This window comes from Acanthochromis polyacanthus, chromosome 11, assembly GCF_021347895.1.
Source record: "Acanthochromis polyacanthus isolate Apoly-LR-REF ecotype Palm Island chromosome 11, KAUST_Apoly_ChrSc, whole genome shotgun sequence".
NCBI lineage: Eukaryota > Metazoa > Chordata > Actinopteri > Pomacentridae > Acanthochromis > Acanthochromis polyacanthus.
This window is the reverse complement of record NC_067123.1, coordinates 39,077,078-39,099,250: the sequence shown is the minus strand read 5'-3', so window position 1 is coordinate 39,099,250 and position 22,173 is coordinate 39,077,078. Positions and strand designations below refer to the sequence as shown.

At 39.3% G+C, this 22,173-nt stretch overlaps 1 protein-coding gene across 1 annotated transcript; it reads right to left on the bottom strand.

Annotated features, from left to right (window-relative positions):
- Positions 1-5,360: 5,360 nt before the first annotated feature.
- On the bottom strand, positions 5,361-17,853 carry gnb3b (guanine nucleotide binding protein (G protein), beta polypeptide 3b). The gene is made up of 9 exons (XM_022208962.2): positions 17,425-17,853; positions 14,751-14,867; positions 12,572-12,717; positions 11,452-11,515; positions 10,875-11,031; positions 9,919-9,985; positions 8,560-8,761; positions 8,052-8,268; positions 5,361-6,363 (listed from the first exon to the last, which is right to left on the bottom strand). The coding sequence occupies exons 2-9, from the start codon at positions 14,817-14,819 to the stop codon at positions 6,257-6,259; spliced, it is 1,029 nt and encodes a 342-aa protein (XP_022064654.1). The 5' UTR covers positions 14,820-14,867; positions 17,425-17,853; the 3' UTR covers positions 5,361-6,256.
- Between the last annotated feature and the right edge of the window lie 4,320 nt (positions 17,854-22,173).

Here is a 22,173-nt window from a genome sequence, read left to right as displayed (position 1 = left end):
CAAACAGCACAAAAAAAGATCAAGGTGTAGTTAGGCAAGCTTATACTCAAACCACAAATCAATCCAAAGCACAGCAGCCAAACACACCCAATACAGATGTTTCTGATTCTGACCCCACGAGCATTTCTCAGCCCCTGATAGGTGATGGGATGAACAACAGCCAGATAGCGCTCCACACAGGTCAGGATGTGAAAGTATAACTCTCCTGAGAAAATAACAAAAGAAAGATACTGTCCGACTAGTACCATTGCTGAATGATGAGTGTATGTACCCCCATAGAAACAAAAACACCCCAAGACCCAGATCAGCTCCATGACAGCCACGTGGTAGGTGAAGACATCAGAGTGAGTCGCTCTTTTAGAGGAACGCTGCCGCCGCCACCTTTGGAGACCCAGGTAGAGAATGAAGGTGGAGAGAGGGAGGAGGAGGAGGATTCTCAATGCAGTCATGGTCAAGGATACATACGTGTTAACCTCAACACTGACACATCGATAGAGAAAGTTGGAGGTTGATGATGAATTAGCAGACATGTTTGCTGCATATAATGTCATTCTGAGGAGAAAAAGAAATTAAAGGGACAAATCAAGCGAGAGTAAGTTAAAGGAGAGAAACACAGAGGATAAAGTTAAATTTCATCTTCTTGGACATGGAAGGTAACAAAGACGACCTTTCGGACAAAAACAGCTTCAGTTGGAAAGTTTCTTTATTCTGTTGCCAAAATGTTTAAAATATTTTATAGATTTTATTCTCAAAAAAGCAAAAGTTCCAGAGTCAATGCTTTCCCAGAATGTTTTGCTGTAAAATGCCATTGAATAAATACAAAACAATGTTTTAGATGGATTTCCCCAAATTTAAAGAAACACAGTTTTATTGTAAAGTCATTTTTAATGACTTGCAGCATTTGAAGAATCTTGCCTCTGATTTGTGTTGCCTGTTGCTCCAAATATGTTCAGAAGGTGATTTATCTTTTAAGGGAAATGAACCTGACATGTACTGTTGTCTTACACAACTGGTGACTGGAAAGAATGGAAGTTTTGACTACAGACTACAGACTTGCAGGCAGCTTGACATTCATAACAGTTGCTGTAAACCAGATAGTGTGGATGCGACCACATCAATCTTTTACGTTTCTATGAAGGAACTGAGCAAAACAACAACAAAAAATAATTAAAAGAATTGAAATGTGTGGAAACACTGGCAAGAGTCTGCTGGGGGTCGTTCACAGTGAAGCACCAGTGATATTGTCTGAAGAAAAAAACTCAGCGTTGATGAAAAAATATGCATTTTAAGGATGTTAATTGAAAATCAGTAAGCTTTTAGAGAACACCAACCTTATCTGCGGTGTTTTTTCTGATTGTCCGTAGTCTGTTGTTTCAAACCTTCTGACTGCTGTTCACTCCAGATGTGCAGTGATGCTTCTGCCTCTGTTGAAGATGCTCATGCGTCACAGCACCACGACTGTGTGAGCTTATTGCATGATGAAAAACAAATTAAAGATTCCGTGTGACCCTCTTATTGTAAACCAGTTGTTCTCAAACTTTTTCTATCAGCCCCCCTTTTGAGGACAAAAAGCTTTCAGGAGATTGTATCTTGTAATCCAGCCTTTGCTATGACAGCTCAGTTTGAGTTTTACTGTTTAAAAGAGGTCTTTAGATACAGTTGTGTTTGATGGCATATTAAACTGAACTGAAACAAGACCGAGATCTAGGGGCTTTTAAAAATGAACTGAAGCGGGTTTTAAAAGGGGATCAGGTCTGCAACCATTTTTAGATTGAATAGAATGTATTTGTCTTTGTATTAATGCTGTTGTTGTTTTTGTTTTTTTTGGGTTTTTTTTCTCTTCTGTAAAAGCCCTTCTAGGGACGGACTTTGCGAATTAGCTCTGGCTATGAATGTTATAGTGTTATACATGTTTATTATATACACTGGTCCCTATTAAATAAACTATAAATACATACATAAATAAATGTAAATGAAAAAAAATACAGCGACATAAAGAAACACTGAATTTTTAAATTGGATTCGTCATTTCTTGAGAAAAATAGTGAAATAATCTTTGAATTCCAAAATCAGAAATTTGAGAGAAAGACAATCTTCATCTAATGTTTAGAATTTTATCATAAACTGGTTTAATCTATAAAAATAGCCAGCTTTTTTTCACTCATTTACTGTGGTTCTTTTAATTCATAATGGCTCCAAAATGCCATCGTAGCTGCAGAACAGGATTTAATTGTATAGATATGTCTTTCGAATAAAAAACTCCTTTGCTTTCTGACTGACTGTTAAACATGTCTGTTGTATCTTAAATGTTTAATACATTTTCAATAATACTACATTATGAAAAAGACGACAGCTGATGACTGGAAGTCCAAACTATGAATATTATGAATATAAAGAAATCGAGATAACAAGGAGTTATTTATTGCTGTTTTTCTTTTAAGTTTCACTCAAAAATGAACAAAAATAACTAAATATGTCCTAATATTGTTTTAAAAAAAACTCACCCTTTCAGCAGTGTCAGTCTTTGTGAAAGTCGTTCTCCCGAGTCTCAGAACTCACTGAGTACTGTTCACTGGGGTTTGGTTCATATAAGCATTAATATGTGCAGAGCAGGTGGCAGCAGGACTGTGAGGATGTTTTGCATGAAAAACCGATTGATGTTGATTTTCTGACACTTTCACGGTCAATTGAAAAAGGTAAATGTTCTTTTCCCATTTCTGCTGCTGACAGGATGTGATTACAGAGCGTCACAGCCAAAACTAAAAAAGCTCCTCTGAGATCTGAGTTCATCATTTATGTGCTGTGTGAACAAACATCAGAGATTACACAACCCAAACATGATGTCATTTATTCCATCGCCCGTTTATAATAATATTTTTCATCACTCCATTCGATCTGTACCTCACATAGATGCACATCTGATTTGAGTACAGGATTCAAATCAGCTGTTTGCCCTCTCTGTGTGTATTTGTGCTTGTATAACTATCTTTCTTGGGACCAGCTACAACCGTAATGTGAGGACACATCTGCACTATGAGGACATTTTTGCTGGGACTCACTGCTTCCACATTTGGAGTTACAAAATTACGATATGAAATATGAAACTGTACAAAGTCAGTTAAGCCAACCAAATATTACAACATTACACGATTTGACATTTGTATATTCCAATGGAATCATTATTATCTGAATACAATATTAAATTCAACAGTTTGCTCTGCGTGTGTTTGGATGCTTGTATAACTACCTTTCTAGGGACCATCAACAACAAACATAGTGAGGACAGATCAGCACTGAGGATGTTTTTACTGGAAATCAGTACATATAGTTTTGGGGTTATAAAATTGCAATATGAAACACAGAACTACACAAATTAAACCCTCAAATTAAAGATTAAAGTCAGCACTTACAGCACATCTTCATTGGTTCATTTCAAATCCATTGTGGTGATGTGCAGAGTTCCAATGCTGAAAAATGTCAATGTCTAAATATTGATGGACCTGACAGTAAATCAGACGAAACCTGTTGGCTGCATCTTACCAGAGAACTACAGATACATATTTCATTTGCTTAGACAAGACAATTTTCCAAAGTCATGCTGTTGTTTGCCTTTTGAGGCATTTTCCACTGTAAAGGCTTGCAGGCTTTCTACAGGCAGTGTGCACCCTTTTGCACATTTTACCACCAGAACCACAACTGAAGAATAATTTTCAGCAGTGTTTTCTAGAAGAAAAGTACCAACTATTGGATAAGTACCTCTGAGTCGCCCTGAAAACTGCTATGTGGGTGCTGTGTTCTCTCTCACATTGCAAAAACAATGTACACTGACAGTCAATAGAAACTTTGAGACCATATTTTTCAACATAATTTTTATTTTGAAGCCCAAAACTGGATTTTCTTCAAATGAATTATTTGTTCATCATATTGGCATACAGAATCAAAAATCTAAAGTTTCAAGAATGATTTCAAAATAAAGAATTTCACAAAAGAAAACGGCACCTGCCAAACACAAAGTCACAACAGTCAATACCGAGTATGGCCTCCATTTGCTTGGATGCAGGCAGCAATCCGTCGGCGCATGCTTTGGACCAGGCTTCTGATTGTGGGTTGGGAACAGCCCATACACCTGGCTACATCACTGTAGCTCAAAGCGGCCTCCACCATACCCAGTGCCCGGAGACGTTGTTCATGTGATAGACGCGGCATGATGCTGTTCACTGGACTAACAATGGTGGCCTTTTTTGGGCCTTTATATGGGCCTTCAAACCCATTCTCACATTGTGCAGATACTCACTGAGTATTGCTTGGTGTGTATTTGGTTCACTTTTGCAAAGTGACCAACCCATGTGCAATGAATCATGACAAAATGACAACTCATCATTATCTCAACTACCAGGGCACTAGATCATCAGTAAATCCACAATGAATCATTACAACCCCCCTACAAGTAGAATTCTGCCTACATTTCTACCTCAAACTTTCTATTGACTGTCAGTATATATTTTTTTAATCATACAAGCTAATATAGCAAACCTCTACTACTACTTCTATTTTTGCACATGCAAACAGCAGAGGTCTTCAGCATCATGTCTTGTGTTTATGCAACAAAGTGAAGCGTGACGTCAGAGTCGGCAGCAACCCGGCCATTCGGGGGGTGGTAACAAACATGAATGGATGAGCCGAGATGAGCCGAACACGACGGGATGAGCCGATATTTTTCATCTGGGGGGAGGAAGGGATGATCACATAGACATATGTGTATATGTTTGTGATCACACGACGAGATGAGCCAAGATGTGCCGATGTGGACCGAAGGCGGAGGAAAGACAGTAACGCCAAATATTCTTTCTGCCCGTCCACCTGGGGGGGCGCGAACATTTGGATACCAAAATTAATATCCGGATACCACCATAGCGAACGAATATTCGGATATTCGGGTCCAACCCTACTTCCAACATGGTTGTTTCAGAAATGAGAAGCTCGTCACTGCATCAGCTCGGGTTAAGGAAGTTGTTTCATCACTGCAGTAATTATCCAATGGAAGGATCTGAACTATCTGTTGAGTTAAATCCAGGTGGTGACTTTTCTTTGGCCATGAAGTTCGGCTGATTGGAAACTGCAGCTGTACTTGGATTACTTTGAGTGTTAGCAGGTTTTCTAACTTGTGTGTCAATGATCACAGGTTGTTCACTTTTGGTTTCTAGTAGATTTTCGTTGTCGTCTTTCCAATTTGTTTTGATGGTTTATAAAAAAAAATAAAAAAAAAACTCTACTATTGGCCTCAGTTCTGTCGTATTCTGTACCGTAACCCTTTGAAATTCAATCCTAGTTGTTAACACGCACAATCACAGACTCTGGCATGGTGTTAATGCAGAATTCTATGTTTATTAGAAAGATTTTCAACAAACATTTCATCTTTTTACAGAGGAACTGCAGAAGTGTAAAAGTACTACAAAATGCAGCTGAACCCAGGGGAGTAAAATCAAGTTTACAGGTGTTTACAGAGAGTTTCGCGGGTCGGACCGCCACCCTCAGACCATCATTCATGTGGGTACTTCATCATAATGTCACGGGGAAACAGCAGCCGCCATCTTGGATCAAAGTCTGCTGGTTGTTAGCAGCGGACCCAAGATAGCGGCTTTACCAGAAACATACACTCTGAATATATGCAGCCCAAAAAAAAAAAGACACTGTACATCGACTCTCCATTCTAAGGTGTTAAACTATAAAAACAAATAAATGTACATATCAGTCTAAATGAGTGCAGGGCTCTTTTACAGGTTTCAAAGACAATAAAAATAAATCTGTGATTCTATAGTCTTATTTTCAACATTCACCTGTTCTTTCTTCTTTTATTGCCAAAGATCTAGACGAGTTTAATTGAGATTCTCAATCAGAGCTTCTTCTCTGCTCTGCTTCCCTTTTTGAATAATGTGCTATTTTTTAATGTTTTTAGTTTTTTTGGTGTTTAAATCGTCTCGACAACAATAAAGCTCTCTTGTACGTACATGCATCGTGTTTACCCGATGCCATTTATACAGCTCGACTCATTCGCAACGTCTCATCTTTTGCATACGTGGTTGAGGAAGAAGTAGAGAGGGAGCGAGGAAGAGAGGACGGTCAAACATCTGCAAACCCCTCACTCATCTCCTGCTTTGCTTTCCTCTCATCCCATCTCCTCTACCTTCACCCTCTCCTCCTCCTCCTCTCCTCTTCTTCTTCTTTGTCTCCCGGTGGTTTTCTTGGTCGGGACGTCTCAGTTCCACAGTTTGAGGAAGCTGTCCCAGGATCCCGTGCAGACGCCCATCCCGTCAGCGGGGACGCCGGTACAGCTCACTCTGTTGTCATGACCGGACAGCACACCTGGAGGAAGAGGAGGAGGAGGAGGAGGAGGAGGAGGAAGGACAACATGAGACGGTATGAAGAAGAAGAAAAACGGACAAGAAGCCAAAGATGAGAAAGATAGGAGAGCATGAAGAAGGAAGGACGAGCATAGAAAAAGGAAAGAGAAGGGAAGGGAAGGAAAGAAGAAAGCATTTAACTGACCTATTTTAAAGTTTGAAAATGTGTGTGTGGGGGGGGGGGGGGGAATTTCACAGTGAAACTTCTGATGTTTTTTGGTGGAAATTTTTATGTGAATGTTCTTAAAGAAAATACTAGAAGTTTTACTGATCTATATGCAATCTCTGACATATATGTAGTCAGATTTTTACTCATTGTGTGAAAATATTTTCAAGAATTTTCTTGCCAAATTTGGGGGATTTTTTTAAATAAAATCTTTAAGGGAAACTTTAAAGGAATGATTAGAGTTTTCTTCCTGAAGTTTTTGCAAATTTAAAGTTTGAAAATATGGTGAATAAAATATCACTTAAGATATTTTTAGGATTTTTTGGGGAAGATTTTTACTCATTTTTTGAAAATATTTACAGGAATTTTCTTGCAAAATTTAGGGGAATTATTTTTTTTTAAATAAAGCTTTTAAGGGAAACTTTTAAGAAATTATTGAAATATTCTTCCTGAAAGTTTTGCAAATTTAAAGTTTGAAATCTGGGGAAAAATATTTTCACAGTGAAACTTCTGATGTCCACATTTTCAACATTTTGGGGAAAATTGTAAACATTTTTTGGTGGAAAAAAATAAATGTTTAAAAACATGTTCCTTAAGAACAGTCACAAAACATCAACCAAAATCCAGCAAGATTTTGGTTGATTTTTATGTGAATGTTCTTCAAGAAAATATTGGAAGTTTTCCTGATATATCTGTAATCACTTTAGATATTTTACGGATTTTTTTTGACGATTTCTACTAATTATCTGAAAATATTTCCAAGAGGTTTCTTTCCAAATTTGGGGGATTTTTAAATGAAACTTTTAAGGAAAACTTTGAAGGAATTATTGTAATTTTCTTCCTAAAGGTTGAGCAAATTTTCAGAAATTTGGGGGATTTTTTTTTTGCTGAATTTTTGGCTTTTTTTCAGGCAAGGAAACAATATTTTTTGGTGCCGTAAAGGAGAACAACAGGAGGGTTAATGGGAATAAAAGCAAGAAGAAACAAAACACATGAAAGGAGTGGAAAAGGAAGGAAAGGAAAGCTGAGCAGTAAGGGCGTCATAAAGGAAAAGAAACACTGAAGAAGATGAAAGAGGATATAACTGAATAATCACAGCAGATTCCTGGTCTTATTTGATATTTATGTTTCATGTCAGTAAATGAGTGTTTAAAAAGCTCTCTATTAAAGAGGAAATCATCAGTGTTCTGTTGGAAGCAAGCAGACAGAACCTTAGCTGCATTTCCTGTCCTGCAATTTCACCTTCTAATCAAACTTCACATCAATAACATTGCTTATGAAATCCCTTTTCAATTATTTGACATTTCAGAAATGCAAATTAGAAAGTTTTGCAGTTGTTTTATGCTGCTGATTTAATATTTGTAAGTCACCGAGTGGTTAAATGTGACTTCTTTCCTCTGGTGTCAGTGTTTTAGTGCTTGTCTTTATTTCTCTCTAACCTTCACTGGACTTTAGAATCTTAACTGAAGCTAAACGCCACCCACCGACTTTCTCTCCCTTCAGCGAGTCCCAGATGTGGCAGTTGAAGTCGTCATATCCTGCAAAGATGAGACGTCCCGAGCTGGACAGGGCCAGAGACGTGACGCCGGCGTTCAGGCTGGCGTCCATGTAGTTGAGCACCTCCTGGTCGGCGCGCAGGTCGTACATCTTGCAGGCGCAGTCGTCGGATCCTGTGATGATGGCATTTCCACTGGGGAAGAACTGAAATGGGGAGAGAGAGGGACAGTTTATGATGTGCATTTGTTAAAAATTTTATTGCAAAAAGCAGCTTTTTCTGACTCTCGGTGTCCCACTGCTCTGTCACATCACCTCAGCGTGCTATTGGGTGAACAAAGAACAAACACTGGTGATAAATGCTGGGTTTTTCCTCCTGTGCTTTTGTTTGGGGATGCATTTCATCCTCAGCTTTCTACTTTCACGTGCTGCTGCTCTGATAGACAGCTGTACTGGTCCTATTGTTTCTGGTGTGTGTTTTCTCTGCAGGTTCCTCACAGCGATGGCGTTGATGTCGCTGGTGTGTCCGGAGAAGGTCTGCTTGCAGGCTCCATCCCTGATGTCCCACAGCTTGGCCAGAGAGTCGCAGGCTCCGGAGATGAAGGTGTTCATGTCGGGGGACAGGCCCAGCGACATGCAGTCTCCAATGTGGTTGGTGAAGACCACCTTCTGCTTGCCGGTCTCCAGGTCCCACAGGACGCTGGGCAGGACGAGAGGAAGGCGTTAAACGACGGGAAACTGCCTTAAAATCAGTCTAGAGTGTGACTGCTTTTCTTAAGTCTAATATGGATCACATTCAATATTTTTAAAACTCCTACAAGTTGAGAAAAACTGTAGAAAAGTGGTTTAACCCTCGTGTCGTCCTGTGGGTCAAATTGACCCGTTTTAAAGTTTGAAAATGTGGGGGGAAAAAAAATTTCTCAGTGAAACTTCTGATGTCCACATTTTAACATTTTTGGGAAACATTTTTTGGTGGAAAAAAGAAATGTTAAAAATGTTTCTTAACAACATTTACAGAAAAATCAATCAAAAATGCAGCAAGACTCGCTGGATTTTGGTTGATTTTTATTAGAATGTTCTTAAAGAAAATATTAGAAGTTTTACTGATAAATATGGATCAATTTTAGGATTTTTTTGGAAAATTTTTGCTCATTTTTGGAAAATATTTACAAGAATTTTCTTGACAAATTTGCGGTATTTTTTTAAAAAAAATAAAACTTTTAAGGGGAATTTCAAAGGAATTATTGGAATTTTCTACCTGAAGGTTTTTGCAAATTTTCAGATATTTTGGTAAATTTTTTGCTGAATTTTTAGATTTTTGTCCAGACAAGGAAACAATATTTTTTGGTGCCTGTAAATGAAGACAACAGGAGAGTTAAGAGTGTTTGCTCAAAGGGAATCTGTGGTTTGGCAGCATATTAACCTTCATTTTCAGATGAAATCAGGTAACTTTGTGCTTTGTATAATCAAGAATAATGGAGGGATTGATGTTCATATTTAAATTACAACTCTGAGAACAGCTAAACAAAGTGATGAAACCTTTGGAAGATGAATTCTACTCATCTGTCCTCCTGAGTTGCGGTTCTGTTGTGTTTCTTGTTGGTTCTTTCATCTCTTATGTTCATCACCAACTTGTACACTGTTCTTCTAAAGCAAGGTGTGACATTTAGAAGATGTTTCCAGCTTTATATTTTTTTTATTAGAAAGGTTAGTAGAGCCATGTGCTGGAATGGAATCCAGGCCGCTGCTTCAGGGACTACAGCCTCTGTTTATGTGTCAACCAGGCAACCAGCTGAGTCATCTGGGCGTCCCGTTGTTTTTGTTAACAATAAAATGCAAATAACTCCATATACGCACCAGGTGGTGTCACCGGAGGCTGTCAGAATCTCGGTGTCGCTGAGGAAACGGCAGCAGGACAGGTAGCCTGGAGGAGAGGAGGAGTTTTATGAAACCAAACATGAGGACGGTTCTTTTATTGATTTGCTATGATCCAAACCAGGGGTGTCCAACATGAGGCCCGTGGGCCAAAAGTGGTCCTCCAGAGGGTCCAATCCGGCCCTCAAAGTGTAAAAATTACAGAGAAGACATTAACTGCAGATTGTAAATGAGTAAAACTATAAATTTAGAATAATTTCTAGACCATGACAAGTTGTTAAGATCAGAAAGTAAAATATAGATTCTTTTTTCATTTTGTGTCTCATTTTGTAATATTTTCTCTTGTTTTTGCTGCTTTTTTATGTTTGACTTTTGTCGTTTGTCTTGCGTTTTTGTCGTTTTGTGTTTCATTTTTGTCTCACTTGTGTTTTTTGTCTTCTTTTTGTTTTGTTTTGTGTCATTTGTCTCGTTTTTTGTCATGCTGCGTCTCATTTTTGTCATATTTTGTCTTATTTTTGTTGTTTTTTTGTATTTTTTTGTTGTACTTTTGTCATTTTGATCATAAAGTAAAATACTACATCATTCAGTTCCAGGTGACTAAATGTGTTCCTTTGTAGACACTCTGTGATCTGGAAGTTGTGATGTTTAAATGATAAACTGAGGCTGGATGTTGCTGAAATTTAAGTTATTTTTCTTAACAAGTGTCAGTTTCATCAGAATGTTTTGTAAAAAGATAATTCCTTACATGTGAACATTTTCAGAATGTACTTTTTTTGCACTAAAACAAAGGAAACATGTAGAGTTGTGGTTATTTATAGGTTGTTATTCTGTGATTTTACTGGTCCGGTCCACTAGAGATCAAACTGGGCTGTACATGGAACCTGAACTAAGGTGAGTTTGACACCACTGGTCTAAACTTTAAACCTCCTCCTCCTCACCTGTGTGTGCGTCCAGCTCCCTGAGGGTTTTGGGGCTGGCTGCCTTGATGTTGTAGACTGTGCAGATGTTGTCCAGACCACCGCTGGCCACCAGGTTTCCAGAGGGGGCGAAGGCGACGCTCATCACCCAGGCGGACTTTAGAGGGACGGCAACCAACTGGGAGGAGGACAGTTTGGTTCAGTCTAGTCGATTTGCAACCAGCAAAGCACATCCAATATGAAAGAGTTTTACCATCACAGGCAACTTAACTCAGTCCAGACTAAGCTAATTATGTGAGGATGAGAAGCTACAGCCTCCATTTAACTCCTTTAACTGAACATGAGGCAAGAGTTCATGGACTGAATAAGGTTAGAAAAGAAAGAAGCAAGCATTGAAAACATCCTACATCATCCAAGTCAATTAACTTCCCATTTGGTGGTCCTTTAACTCTGGATTTTGTCTGAGTATAGAGCAAAAACTAACAATAATTAGTCGTGTTTGTGTCTTCTTGTCCACACTACATGACCTGACTTGTCCTGCATGGAGGAGACCCTCTAATCGATGTTAAATATAATTTATTGCATGTTTTCCTCTCACCTTGTTCCCTGTGAAGCAGTCCCACACCAGCAGCTTGCCATCCTGTGATGCACTGACCATTTGCCTGTGAAAAAAGAAATGAGAACATGAGTTATTTTAAACCTTCAGACTGAAGAAAAACAACGAAAACAGAACATTTCCCACCGATGGAGCCTCACTAACTGTCTGCTAGAAGAAACAAAGTTAAACAAAAAACAAATGCTGATGTTTTGAATGTTTAGCTTCCTTTATATCTATTTTGTGGTTTAATTTCTTTCTGCAGCGCCCCCTGGTGTGTGGAGGGAGTCTGTGTTAGCCTCAAAATTATCAGCAACAGATAATGTACAAATATGTGAAATTATTAGTTTGTTATTAACAAATGAATCTTCCAATGATGTATGAAAAACCAAGAAATGTTCAAAATGTGTATTTATCGTCTATAAGGACTGGTAATGTGTGAAAATACAGTTTTTCTTCATCAATCATATCATTTTATGTATTGTAATTGTTACATATTATCATATATTTGTTTTTATGCATGTAAAAAAATGTATCAAACAATATAAATTCCAAAAAAAACACACATGATCTACTGTAAAATTAAGGCCAGAAAATGTATTTTAATTATGTGATATTCCTGAATTTTAATGAGATACTTAAGTCTGGTGTTTAACAGTTTTTGAAATTAATGTAATTTGATTAATTTATTAATTTATGGGCCCCACAGGTGCAGAAAGATTTATTGTTTTCTCTTTTTTTTCAAAACAAAACAAAAGCAAATCTTTTTTTTCAGGAAATTATGAAGTCAACGTCCAAAATTTTCATGTTGATAAAATAAAAAGGCTATTTATGCCCATAAATGTGTTGTTCTGTGTCATTTACATGAAAAAAGTAAGACATGGTGATAACAGAAAGGGGTTAAATTTTGCCTCATATGTCTTTTGGACAGCCTGCAGTTCTTTTTTTTAACAGACAGAGTTATTGTTTCCCTCTTTGTTCACCTGAACTGTGCATTCTGAAGCAAATTCTAATTTCTCGTCGTCTCCCTCCACTGATACTACACATCATTTCTGCTCTTTTCCTTCCATCCTGGGTGTAAATGTCTAACAGGGAAGACTTCCTCCCCTCTCCCCCTCCTCACCTGGAGTCAGCTGACCAGTGCATGGCGTAGATTTTGGCCAGGTGACCCTTGAGCGTCTTCCTGAGCTTCAGCTGCACTCGGCCCACAGCGGCGACCCCTCCTGCTACTCCTGACATGGTGTTGTCGTTCACAGCCTTACGGGCCGCCTGGTGGAGAACGCAGAGCGACACGGGAGGAGGAGAGGAAAGATTGAAAGAGTTATTTTCCTTTATTTCTGTCACCTATGATCATCTTAAACCAAGACGGTGCCGAGCAGCAGTACTGGTAGTGGAACAGGTGAGAAACATCTGTATTAACAGCTGTAAGAACACACGACTGTTCAAACTCCCACTTTTATTCATGTGCTAGCATAACTGCACAAGGGTTTTCTAATCATCAACTAGCCTTTCAGCACCATTAGCTAACACAATGTAGCATTAGAACACAGGAGTGATGGTTGCTGGAAATGTTCCTCTGTACCCCTATGGAGATATTCCAGTAAAAATCAGACGTTTACAGCTACAATAGTCATTTACCACATTAACTATGTCTACACTGGATTTATCATTCATTTAATGCAATCTGAACTGAAAAAATGCTTTTCTTTCAACAATAAGGACATTTCTAACTGACTCTAAACTTTTAAATGGCAGTGTATGTTTTATGTTTTAACAGAAATTGTCATCACTGCATGATTCATGTGTGTATTTCTGCTTAAAATAGCTTATAACACATTATCAGTTGATGTTTTTTATTAATTACAAAACACATTTATGCGTATTATTAGTGGGTTTTTCTATTCTTTCGGTTGCATTCTGCTAATATTAGGTCCTTTTGTCTTTGTCTCTTTGTATAAATGTAGATGGACATATTGGTGTATATTTATTATAAATCCTGTACTCTATTATTATTGTTATTATTATTATTATTGTTTATAATTGGTAGTATTTTGAAGAAGCTTGAATAGATTTACAATCACTTGTGTGAGGAGAACGGGTGGGATTAGATCAATTTTGACTTCTTCCCACTTCTTTTTGAGCAACTTACTCATTGTTTTTTGTTGTTTTCTTTTTGTACTGAAATGTTCAAAATGAACCGTCAAAAATCCAAATCAAAAGTCAATCACACACACTTGTAGCACAGTACTTTGACAGAAAGATATGCAAGTATATCTTTTATAGAATTTTTAAAATATTTGCTTAGTTAGTGTCACAGTAGATGAATCATTAACTAAATGAACGACTCAGTTTTTATTGCTGTAGGTGTTTTTTTATTTACAGGAGCTGAACCAAGCACAAACAGAAACAGTTTTAATTACAGGACAAAGTCTGCATCAAGGGTTCTGAGCACATTTTCTGTTATTTTATAGATTTATTTGTTTATTTGTAAAAAAAAAAAAAAACCTCACTGATCATTGAACAAGTCTCCCTGTAGATGCTATTTTTTTTGTCTTTATTTTTACTGTAGATTTACTATAAAATGACATGAAATGTTGAGAAATGTGAAATTAGACCTTTTTTTAACTTTAAAATCACCAGTAAAATAAGTTATATTTTGTTGTTCTGGTCTTTTTTTTTTATGTTTTAATCATTTTAAGAGAACATTTCCATTTTAAACTGCAGGACAAAGTTCAGTGAATGTGCACAAAATACACTGTTTTGAAAGAGAAACCATCTGTTATTTATTTCTATTACAAAGTCATAGAAAATGTCATTTTTTTAAAACTGCGGGCTCATTTTTATTTAAGAAAGAGAAAATTGCAGTTTTTTAAATGCAAAAAACAAGTTCTTTGTACTGCTATTTTAGCTAGATTTTCCCTAAAACAGCAGGACTTAGTGGTAAAAGTTAGTTAACTCCATTAAATTAATGTTCTGTATTGCTCCTGACCATAAAAAGGTTTGGTCATCTTACAGTCACGGTAATTAGGACTAATTAGTGAGTGAGTGACTAATTGATGATGTTTAGTTCACTTTATGACCTCTGTGGTGAAGCAATGTCTTTCCTGTTTTCACATTTTTCAAATAAACTCCAGGATTTAAAGTTTCTCTGTTGCAGCCCGTTGGTAATCTAACTGTTTCTTTATGGTTTAAGTCAAACCTACTACTATTAATGGGTAAATAAAGCGTTCAAACCCACCGGATGGTCTGAAAAATTCCAGAAAGGCATGATTTTTTTTTTGTGACGTTCAGCAAGCGCTCACCTCAATCTGTGCACGGAGGCCGTCGCACTCCTTTTTCAGTGCATCCATTTCAGCTTTCTCAGCTGCCATGGCGACGGTTGCTAGGGGATGTTAGCGGCAAAAAGCGAAACTGTCACTCTGCAGCAGGAGAGAGAGAAGAAAAACAGGGTTAGTTCAGTCTTTGGGAACCTTTTTTTACCCAGACTTTGCTGCACAGACAGAACACGAGACGACCTCAGAGAACCTTTTATTAAAGTCATTACGCAAGATGTCTGCTGACACATAAAGCTGAGGAAGTCCTCACGTTTGACCCTGACAGCTTAAGCCTGCAGTGAATTAGAGGCCAGGTACACAGAGATCCAGTCTGAATATCACTCATTGACCCTGATTCCTCCAACTGGAACACTTGGGTTGCTGTTGCGACACCAAGTCCAGAGAAAAGATTAAACACAGAGGTGACAGGTGGGATGATTCCCTCCACCAACATTCCTCCTGTACTGGTCCAGCTATGTACGGAGGTAGGAAGTAGTTAATAAGAAGTGGAAATGAAGGTGGAAAACTGCACGATTTATGTATTAAAGAGGCAGGAAACATTTAGGACGGAAGCAACAAAGCAAAGAAGCTTCTCTGGATGTATAAACACACTAATAGATACGTTTTAATGTGCAAAGTGGCAGATAAGGTTGGTCAGTAATCAACAGAAGACCAAAATCTTTAGTTTTCTCTGGTTCTGTCTGAAATGTATGGTTTTAAATCACAGTGTTAGATCATAATGTTCCCTCTTAAGGACTCTGTGACCTTCCCATCATCACTGTCAGCCATTTTTATCATCAATTTATGCATTCATTTGGGATTTCAGTCCAGATTTTGAGAGAAACATCAACTCTGTGACTGTGAAATAAAACAGTTTCAGAATACATTCAACTTCAATTCTGGTTGGAGGTCTTCATCATTGTAAAGTCAAGCAAAACAGTATGTACTAAGTTCAAGAATAAATCAGAGGTTTCGGGTATTGAACATTGGCTAAGAGTGGCTAACATTCAGTCCAGACACGGAACCTTTAACTCCTCGTATTCGACGTCTTCTCTGCTTTTTTAAACTTGCTGTTTCTTCAACTTTGACACAGCGTTCATTTGTCAGCAGCCGTGCGTGCCGTAGTGTAACGATCGTCTGTAATGCTCTGTAATAGGATGCTGACGTCGGGGTGATTGAACGCCGCCTACGTGCACGAATCTGTCCAAGGAAGAGCCTCCACTGACCAGGGAAATATTAACGCTGATGGTAAACAGGCAAATCCCAGGAGAACCAGTGTGTAAAAAAGACATTTTGCGTTCTATTTTAGTGGAAATGAAGCAGCAACATCAACACATTTCAGTGGTTTTAACGGTTTAAACATGCAACAGCAGCTACAGAGAATCAATTAAATCTACTGAATTTACAGACATTAGCCTTGATCAAGCACAAGTGCGAAACATTTACTGGTTCCAGCTTCTCAAATATGAGTATTTTCAGCCATTTTCTCTTTTCTATCTATATATATAATTTCCACATCTTAAAGTTTTAAGATGCTCACAGCACAAATCGAGTGGTTCTAAGATGCCACTAGGTCCAAGTATGAAGCATATTTTCCACCATGTTCTGACTTTTCATAGACGAAGAGAAAAAAATACATTAAAAAGCTATCTCAGACGACAACCCCTAAACCCAAAGCCTCAGCATGTCTTTTTGAGTAGAGTCTAGAGGTCAGGACGAGGCTTTGGACCTGCGACAGGATGCAGGACAGAAGAAACAGCAGCGGTGACGGCAGCGGTGAAAAGGCTTTTTGGGTTGGGTTTGCTGCTGGGCTTTAAATCCCGGCAGGAGATCTTAAGGGAAGCTTTACCGGTCAAATCTCCTGTCATCCGATTACTGACTGCTCTTTACCTCAGGATCAGGGGGCGAGGGAGGAGGTGGAAGAAGCTCTGAAACCACAAACAGCTCCTCGTCCAGCATCCCGTCCTCTGATTCAAGGTTCTCCAGCTCATTAATGCATCTACTGTCGCTCTCCAGAGCAGAATGCACTCAGTTAAAGCCAAGCAAAATCTGTTTTTAACTTTGAAAGAGGTCAAAGTGCATCTCTAGAAGTCCCAGAGCTGCAGCAGCAGAGGAGCTGTGGATGTGGTTTTGCCTGTTCACAGATCAGTCTGCAGCTTACCGCGACCACACCGGAGGCACCAATCCTCTTTAGCAGCTTCACTACACTCCAAAGATCACCTTCAAAAGGTTTAAAGAATCATTACATCGGATGCAGGAGCACAGGGGACTAAAAGCTAATCAGAAATCAGTGCTTCAAGACCCCTTTCCTGTTAGAATTCTAGCATCTGTTTCCTGCATGAGCTGTTATAAAATGACTCAGGCGAGAATTTGGCTGCTTTTTTTGGAAATGCACAAACTGCAGCTGCATTTTATGGTTTCGCAAAAGCAGCAATGTGTTGAAAATGCTCATTAATGCACTAGTCGTCCATCAAACTGACCCTTTTCCTGCACAGCGAAGCAAAAGTCCCCTTCATGGTTTCCAAATTGAAAAAGGAAAAACTCCATCTCTCCTCTTTAAACTCTCGCAAAGTGAGACGATGAAGCTTCACAGCAGCTCCAACGGCAAAGGAAGAACCTGGGGAGAGTGCAACTACAAAACCACAAAAAGAAAGAAGCTCACCTTTTCCCTTCTGTTTCTCTGCACCAGTGCAGCTCCTGGCCTTCTCAGCTGCTTTAGATCCCACAGAGGCTCTTCGGACGCTCTCAGCAGGCAGAGTGCTAGCAGCTCGACTCGTGGAAAACTCTCTCTTTCTGTCTCCCTTCCTCCACAGTGAAGAACAGATGAGGATTGAAGGGGATGAAGGAGATAAGGGATGAAGGGATAAAGCTCAAAGATGGAAATAGAGAGAGAGAGAGAGAGAGAGAGAGAGAGAGAGAGAGAGAGAGGGAGAAACAAGGAGAGGGAGCACGGCGAGAGGAGGCAGGTAAACCGATTGGAGGAAGAAAATCAGGTTATGAGGTCAAAAGACAGGAGCGAGTGAAGAAATGAAGGAACAAAGTGGGGAGAGAAAGGGAACAGGTAGAGAGGAGATGTGAGAATATGAGATTGTGGGAGGTACAGCAGCTCCAAGCACCTTTAACAGAACAGCAATGATGTCGTTAGATGACTTTTACAGGTAGAAAGCAACACGTTAGGACAGAAAAAATACTATACATTCATTTTAATCACACCAGATCATTAGATTTTACTGAGACTTTACTGTCGCGTGTAGTTTGATCAGCTGCTTCTCTGCTGGTACGTGGATGTTTCTGCTGTTTCTTGACATTTCAGAGCATGTTTCCTGTCAGGATGGATGGTCTGGAGTCGAGGGTGACAGGGGGCGAATTGGTTTGTCGGAGCTAATGAGCTGAGCCCGGTTAATCAGGGTCTAATGGGATATCCGGGGACGGCCAATCTCGTTAGGGAATTAGAGCAGGTCAGGCTAAACGTGCGTCACACCTCACACACCGCAGAGGCAGAGCGGTCGGAAAGTGGCTCAAGAGTCAAACGCTGCCTCAGAAACTCTTTCAGAAGGTTGCTCTGTTAATTGGTGGATCCATCCATCCTCTATACACCGCTTTATCCTCACTCGGGTCGCGGGGGGTGCTGGAGTCTATCCCAGCTGACTCGGGTGAAGGCAGGGGACACCCTGGACAGGTCACCAGTCTGTCACAGGGCTACAAATACAGACACACAATCACACTCACATTCACACCTACGGACAATTTAGAGTAACCAATTAACCTCAGCATGTTTTTGGACTGTGGGAGGAAGCCGGAGTACCCGGAGAAAACCCACGCATGCACAGGGAGAACATGCAAACTCCATGCAGAAAGATCCCAGGCTGGGATTTGAACCGGGGATCTTCTTGCTGCAAGGCAACAGTGCTAACCACTATGCCACTGTGCAGCCCTAATTGGTGGATCGATGGATGCAAACTTTGACAACAATACCTGCCTGAGAATGAGCTGATGAACATTTGAAATCAGGTGTAGTGAGGCAGACAGGAGAGCTCAGATTTACCTGATTGCAGACAGACAGACAGACAGACAGAGAGACAGACAGACAGAAAGGGGTTCTGGGTCGAGATGTGAAGCCGGGCAGGTATTGGTCTTCCGGGACAGATGATCTCGTTCGGGCTGCCCTCTTTAACGTCCTGTAATCTGACTTGTGGCTTCAGATGAGATTTCCTTTACTTTTTTTTCTTGGAGGAAAGGTGGGCTGCGGGGAAGTGACACTAATTAGATATCCGAAGGAAAATGCACAGGGGAATCTTGCTCAACAGCACTTCAGCAGGGAAACTCATGAAGGTCTGAAGTCTTCACCTAAAATATGAAATCCCTGTTCATGCACCCAGACAACAGACTCACTCATTTTATCAGAGATTTCCCCAACAACAGTCAAAGGGGGAATCAGCTGAAGAAATTCAAGCATGAATTTGATTCCCAGTGTGTGTTTCTGCCATTAGAAATGATTGTGGAAGCAAAAGCAAAAAAAATAAAACACAGTTTCTGGCCACATGAGGGAGCTGAAAATACCACACATACACTGTCACATTATGACGTGAAATTACTTCGAGGTAAGTTTTTGACTGTAATTTTTATTTTTTTATGTATTTTTGAAATGCAGGAAAATACTCATAAATGTACAAAATTAGAGAAGTAAAAAGGAAAATTACGTTAAAATCCTTTCACTGAGAATGACCCTAAAATTTCCGTTATTTAAAAAAAAAAACAATGGAATATTTTGACATAAGCAGACTTAGTCGCAATTTTACGAACGTGTCCTTTCTGTTTAATAGCTGAAGCTGTTAAACTTAAGTCGAACACTGGTCATATGTTTCTAAAATCACATAGAAGTATTGGTATTGTCTGTTGCAGTGCTTGCAAGTAAAATACAAAAATGGAAATTGTATTTGTCTTTTTCAAAGCTTATCGTTCGAACTTGATCTAAGACTCTAAGAATATTTATCAGTTGCTTTTGGTAATTTGGTTAAATGCACATTCTGTCATCAAATCTATGCCACTGTAGCACTTTGAAAATCCTCAGCCTCACCCGGAAACAAACAGCGTTGCTCCCATTTTGGGACGCCACTGAAAGGAGAGGAAACTTATGAGCTGACTGCTGAAGGACAACATGAACGTCCACACAGCTGGCAGCAGCAGACAGGCAAAGGCAAATTTATTTATATAGCATATTTCAACAACGAGGCGATTCAAAGTGCTTTACAAAGACATTAAGACAGAAGATGACAACAATTATTAAAAGAAAAATAAAAGAAAACATTTATTAAATCATTAAAAAAAGGTCAGAACAGTAAAAAGATCAAAAACAGAAGTCAGAAAACAAGGGCTGTTTAAAAAATAAGAGTTAAAATAACTGTTAAAAGTAACTGTCATAAAATACGATTTAAAACAACTTAAAATAACTTAATCAAAAGCAGCTGCGAACAGGTACGTCTTCAGAATGGATTTAAATGTGCTGAGAGTTTCAGCTGATCTACAGTTTTCTGGGAGTTTGTTCCATATATATGGAGCATAGAAACTGAATGCAGCTTCTCCGTGTTTGGTTTTTACTCTAGGAACTACTAGAAGACCTGATCCAGATGACCTGAGTGGTCTGGGTGGTTCATACTGAGTCAGGAGGTCTCTGATGTATTTTGGTCCTGGACCATTTAAAGCTTTGTAGACCAGCAGCAGGACTTTAAAACCTACCCTCGACAGATGTTGCTTTGAACTTTTGTCCCATCCAACCTGCACCATCTGATGAAGAAAATAGCACACCTTTTGCTACAGATGCTTTCTGATCGTATGCTGGAACACCAACAAACACCCCACAGCAAGCTTCGAAGAACTAAGAGTGAACTTTCTTCAACACATCTGATTTCTGTTTCCCAAACTAAACTCCACTTGTGCGCTCAAGATGAAACCTTCTTCCACGAAGGGTTCGTGAAGTCTGAACGTTGGTGGACCAGGTGCTTTAAAATCAAAGGAGACCATGTTGATAATCAGTCTGTGAAGGAAATGGAAGAAATGAAGGAAAGTTCGTAGCATCAGTCTCTACAAACGGCCTGCAAGAGATAAACCCTTGATTGCTGTTTCAGATGGAACTGAAAAATCCTGATGAACGTTGGATTCTTTGGTCAGATGAGACCAAAATAAAGTCGTTCTGCTCAGATGGGCTCCAGCAGGTTTGATGTGAACGTGACCAACAGTGAAGAGCAGCAAGAGTGATTTGAAGAGTAAAATCACGAGGGCACATCAGTGGATTTTTTAAGGAAGTCAGACCTATTGAAACTCAAAGACTGAGCTAAATTACGGGCAATATTACAGAATTATCGATTGAATGTTTAACCTTCAGTATGAAGACCATCTTAAAGCCGATGCGTTCTTCTGTGATTGGTGTCAAACTTACCAAATAGTCTCAGAAACATGGGAAATGTTGCCCTCAGTGGTCCTCCAGGTCATCAGGTCTAGTTACTTCGCTGCAGCTCTAAGCCTCGTCCTCATTGGTTCCACATCCTGGTAATCCGCCCGTTGCCCTGATGCATCATGGGAGCACGCTGACATCACCAATGATGTCTGACGGCCTCCTCTAACGGGGAACTTCCAGGTTAAGCTTCACCTCGGCAGCGTCCTGTTTTCAGTAATTGATGCTGCAGGTTAGGCTGGTGACATCACAGTGACATCGGTGTTATGTAGTCGTGGTTGTCATGGTGCTTCATCTGAGAGTCAAACGATTTTAATGTTCATTACAAATCGGGTCTCGAACTCAGCGGTTTCTGGGTGTTTTTGTCACATTTTTTTAGGTTAATTTTTCACTGAAACATAAAATCACGTAAGTTAACTAGTTGCACTGAAACTGCTAACTCAAGGATGTTTAAGGGTGGAAACGTTAATAATCCTCCCTGTGAGACGCCACCAGTAGAGAGCGGTTATCTCCAAATTTAGTCAATCACATTTCAATCATGTTTCAATATTTGAATTATAGATGTTCTGTTCATATCAGACTTTATCCGTTTCTGGGAGGCTTTTGCAAACATAAAATGTCCTTGATCAAGACTTTCTGATATTAGAGAATAAATTGGAGAGAAATGGTTTGTCTTCTGTCTCAACAAACGAACACGTTCAAAAGAATTATTCCAGCAAAGAGCAGCCGAAAAGAATCGTCTCTTTAGAATGTCAGAACGAGGGCGGCTGAGTCTGTGTTGGAAAAAACAAAAGATGAGAACCTCAGTAATGAAAGGTGCACTGACATTTTCCCATTGAACTCCTAGTGTGGAGTTCACTTTTTGAAAATAGTGCATCTAAACTTTTCTATTTGACATCCGAGCAAACATTCTACTGTTCTTAGAAGTAATCTGATTACCGCACTGGGACACGGTTTAGA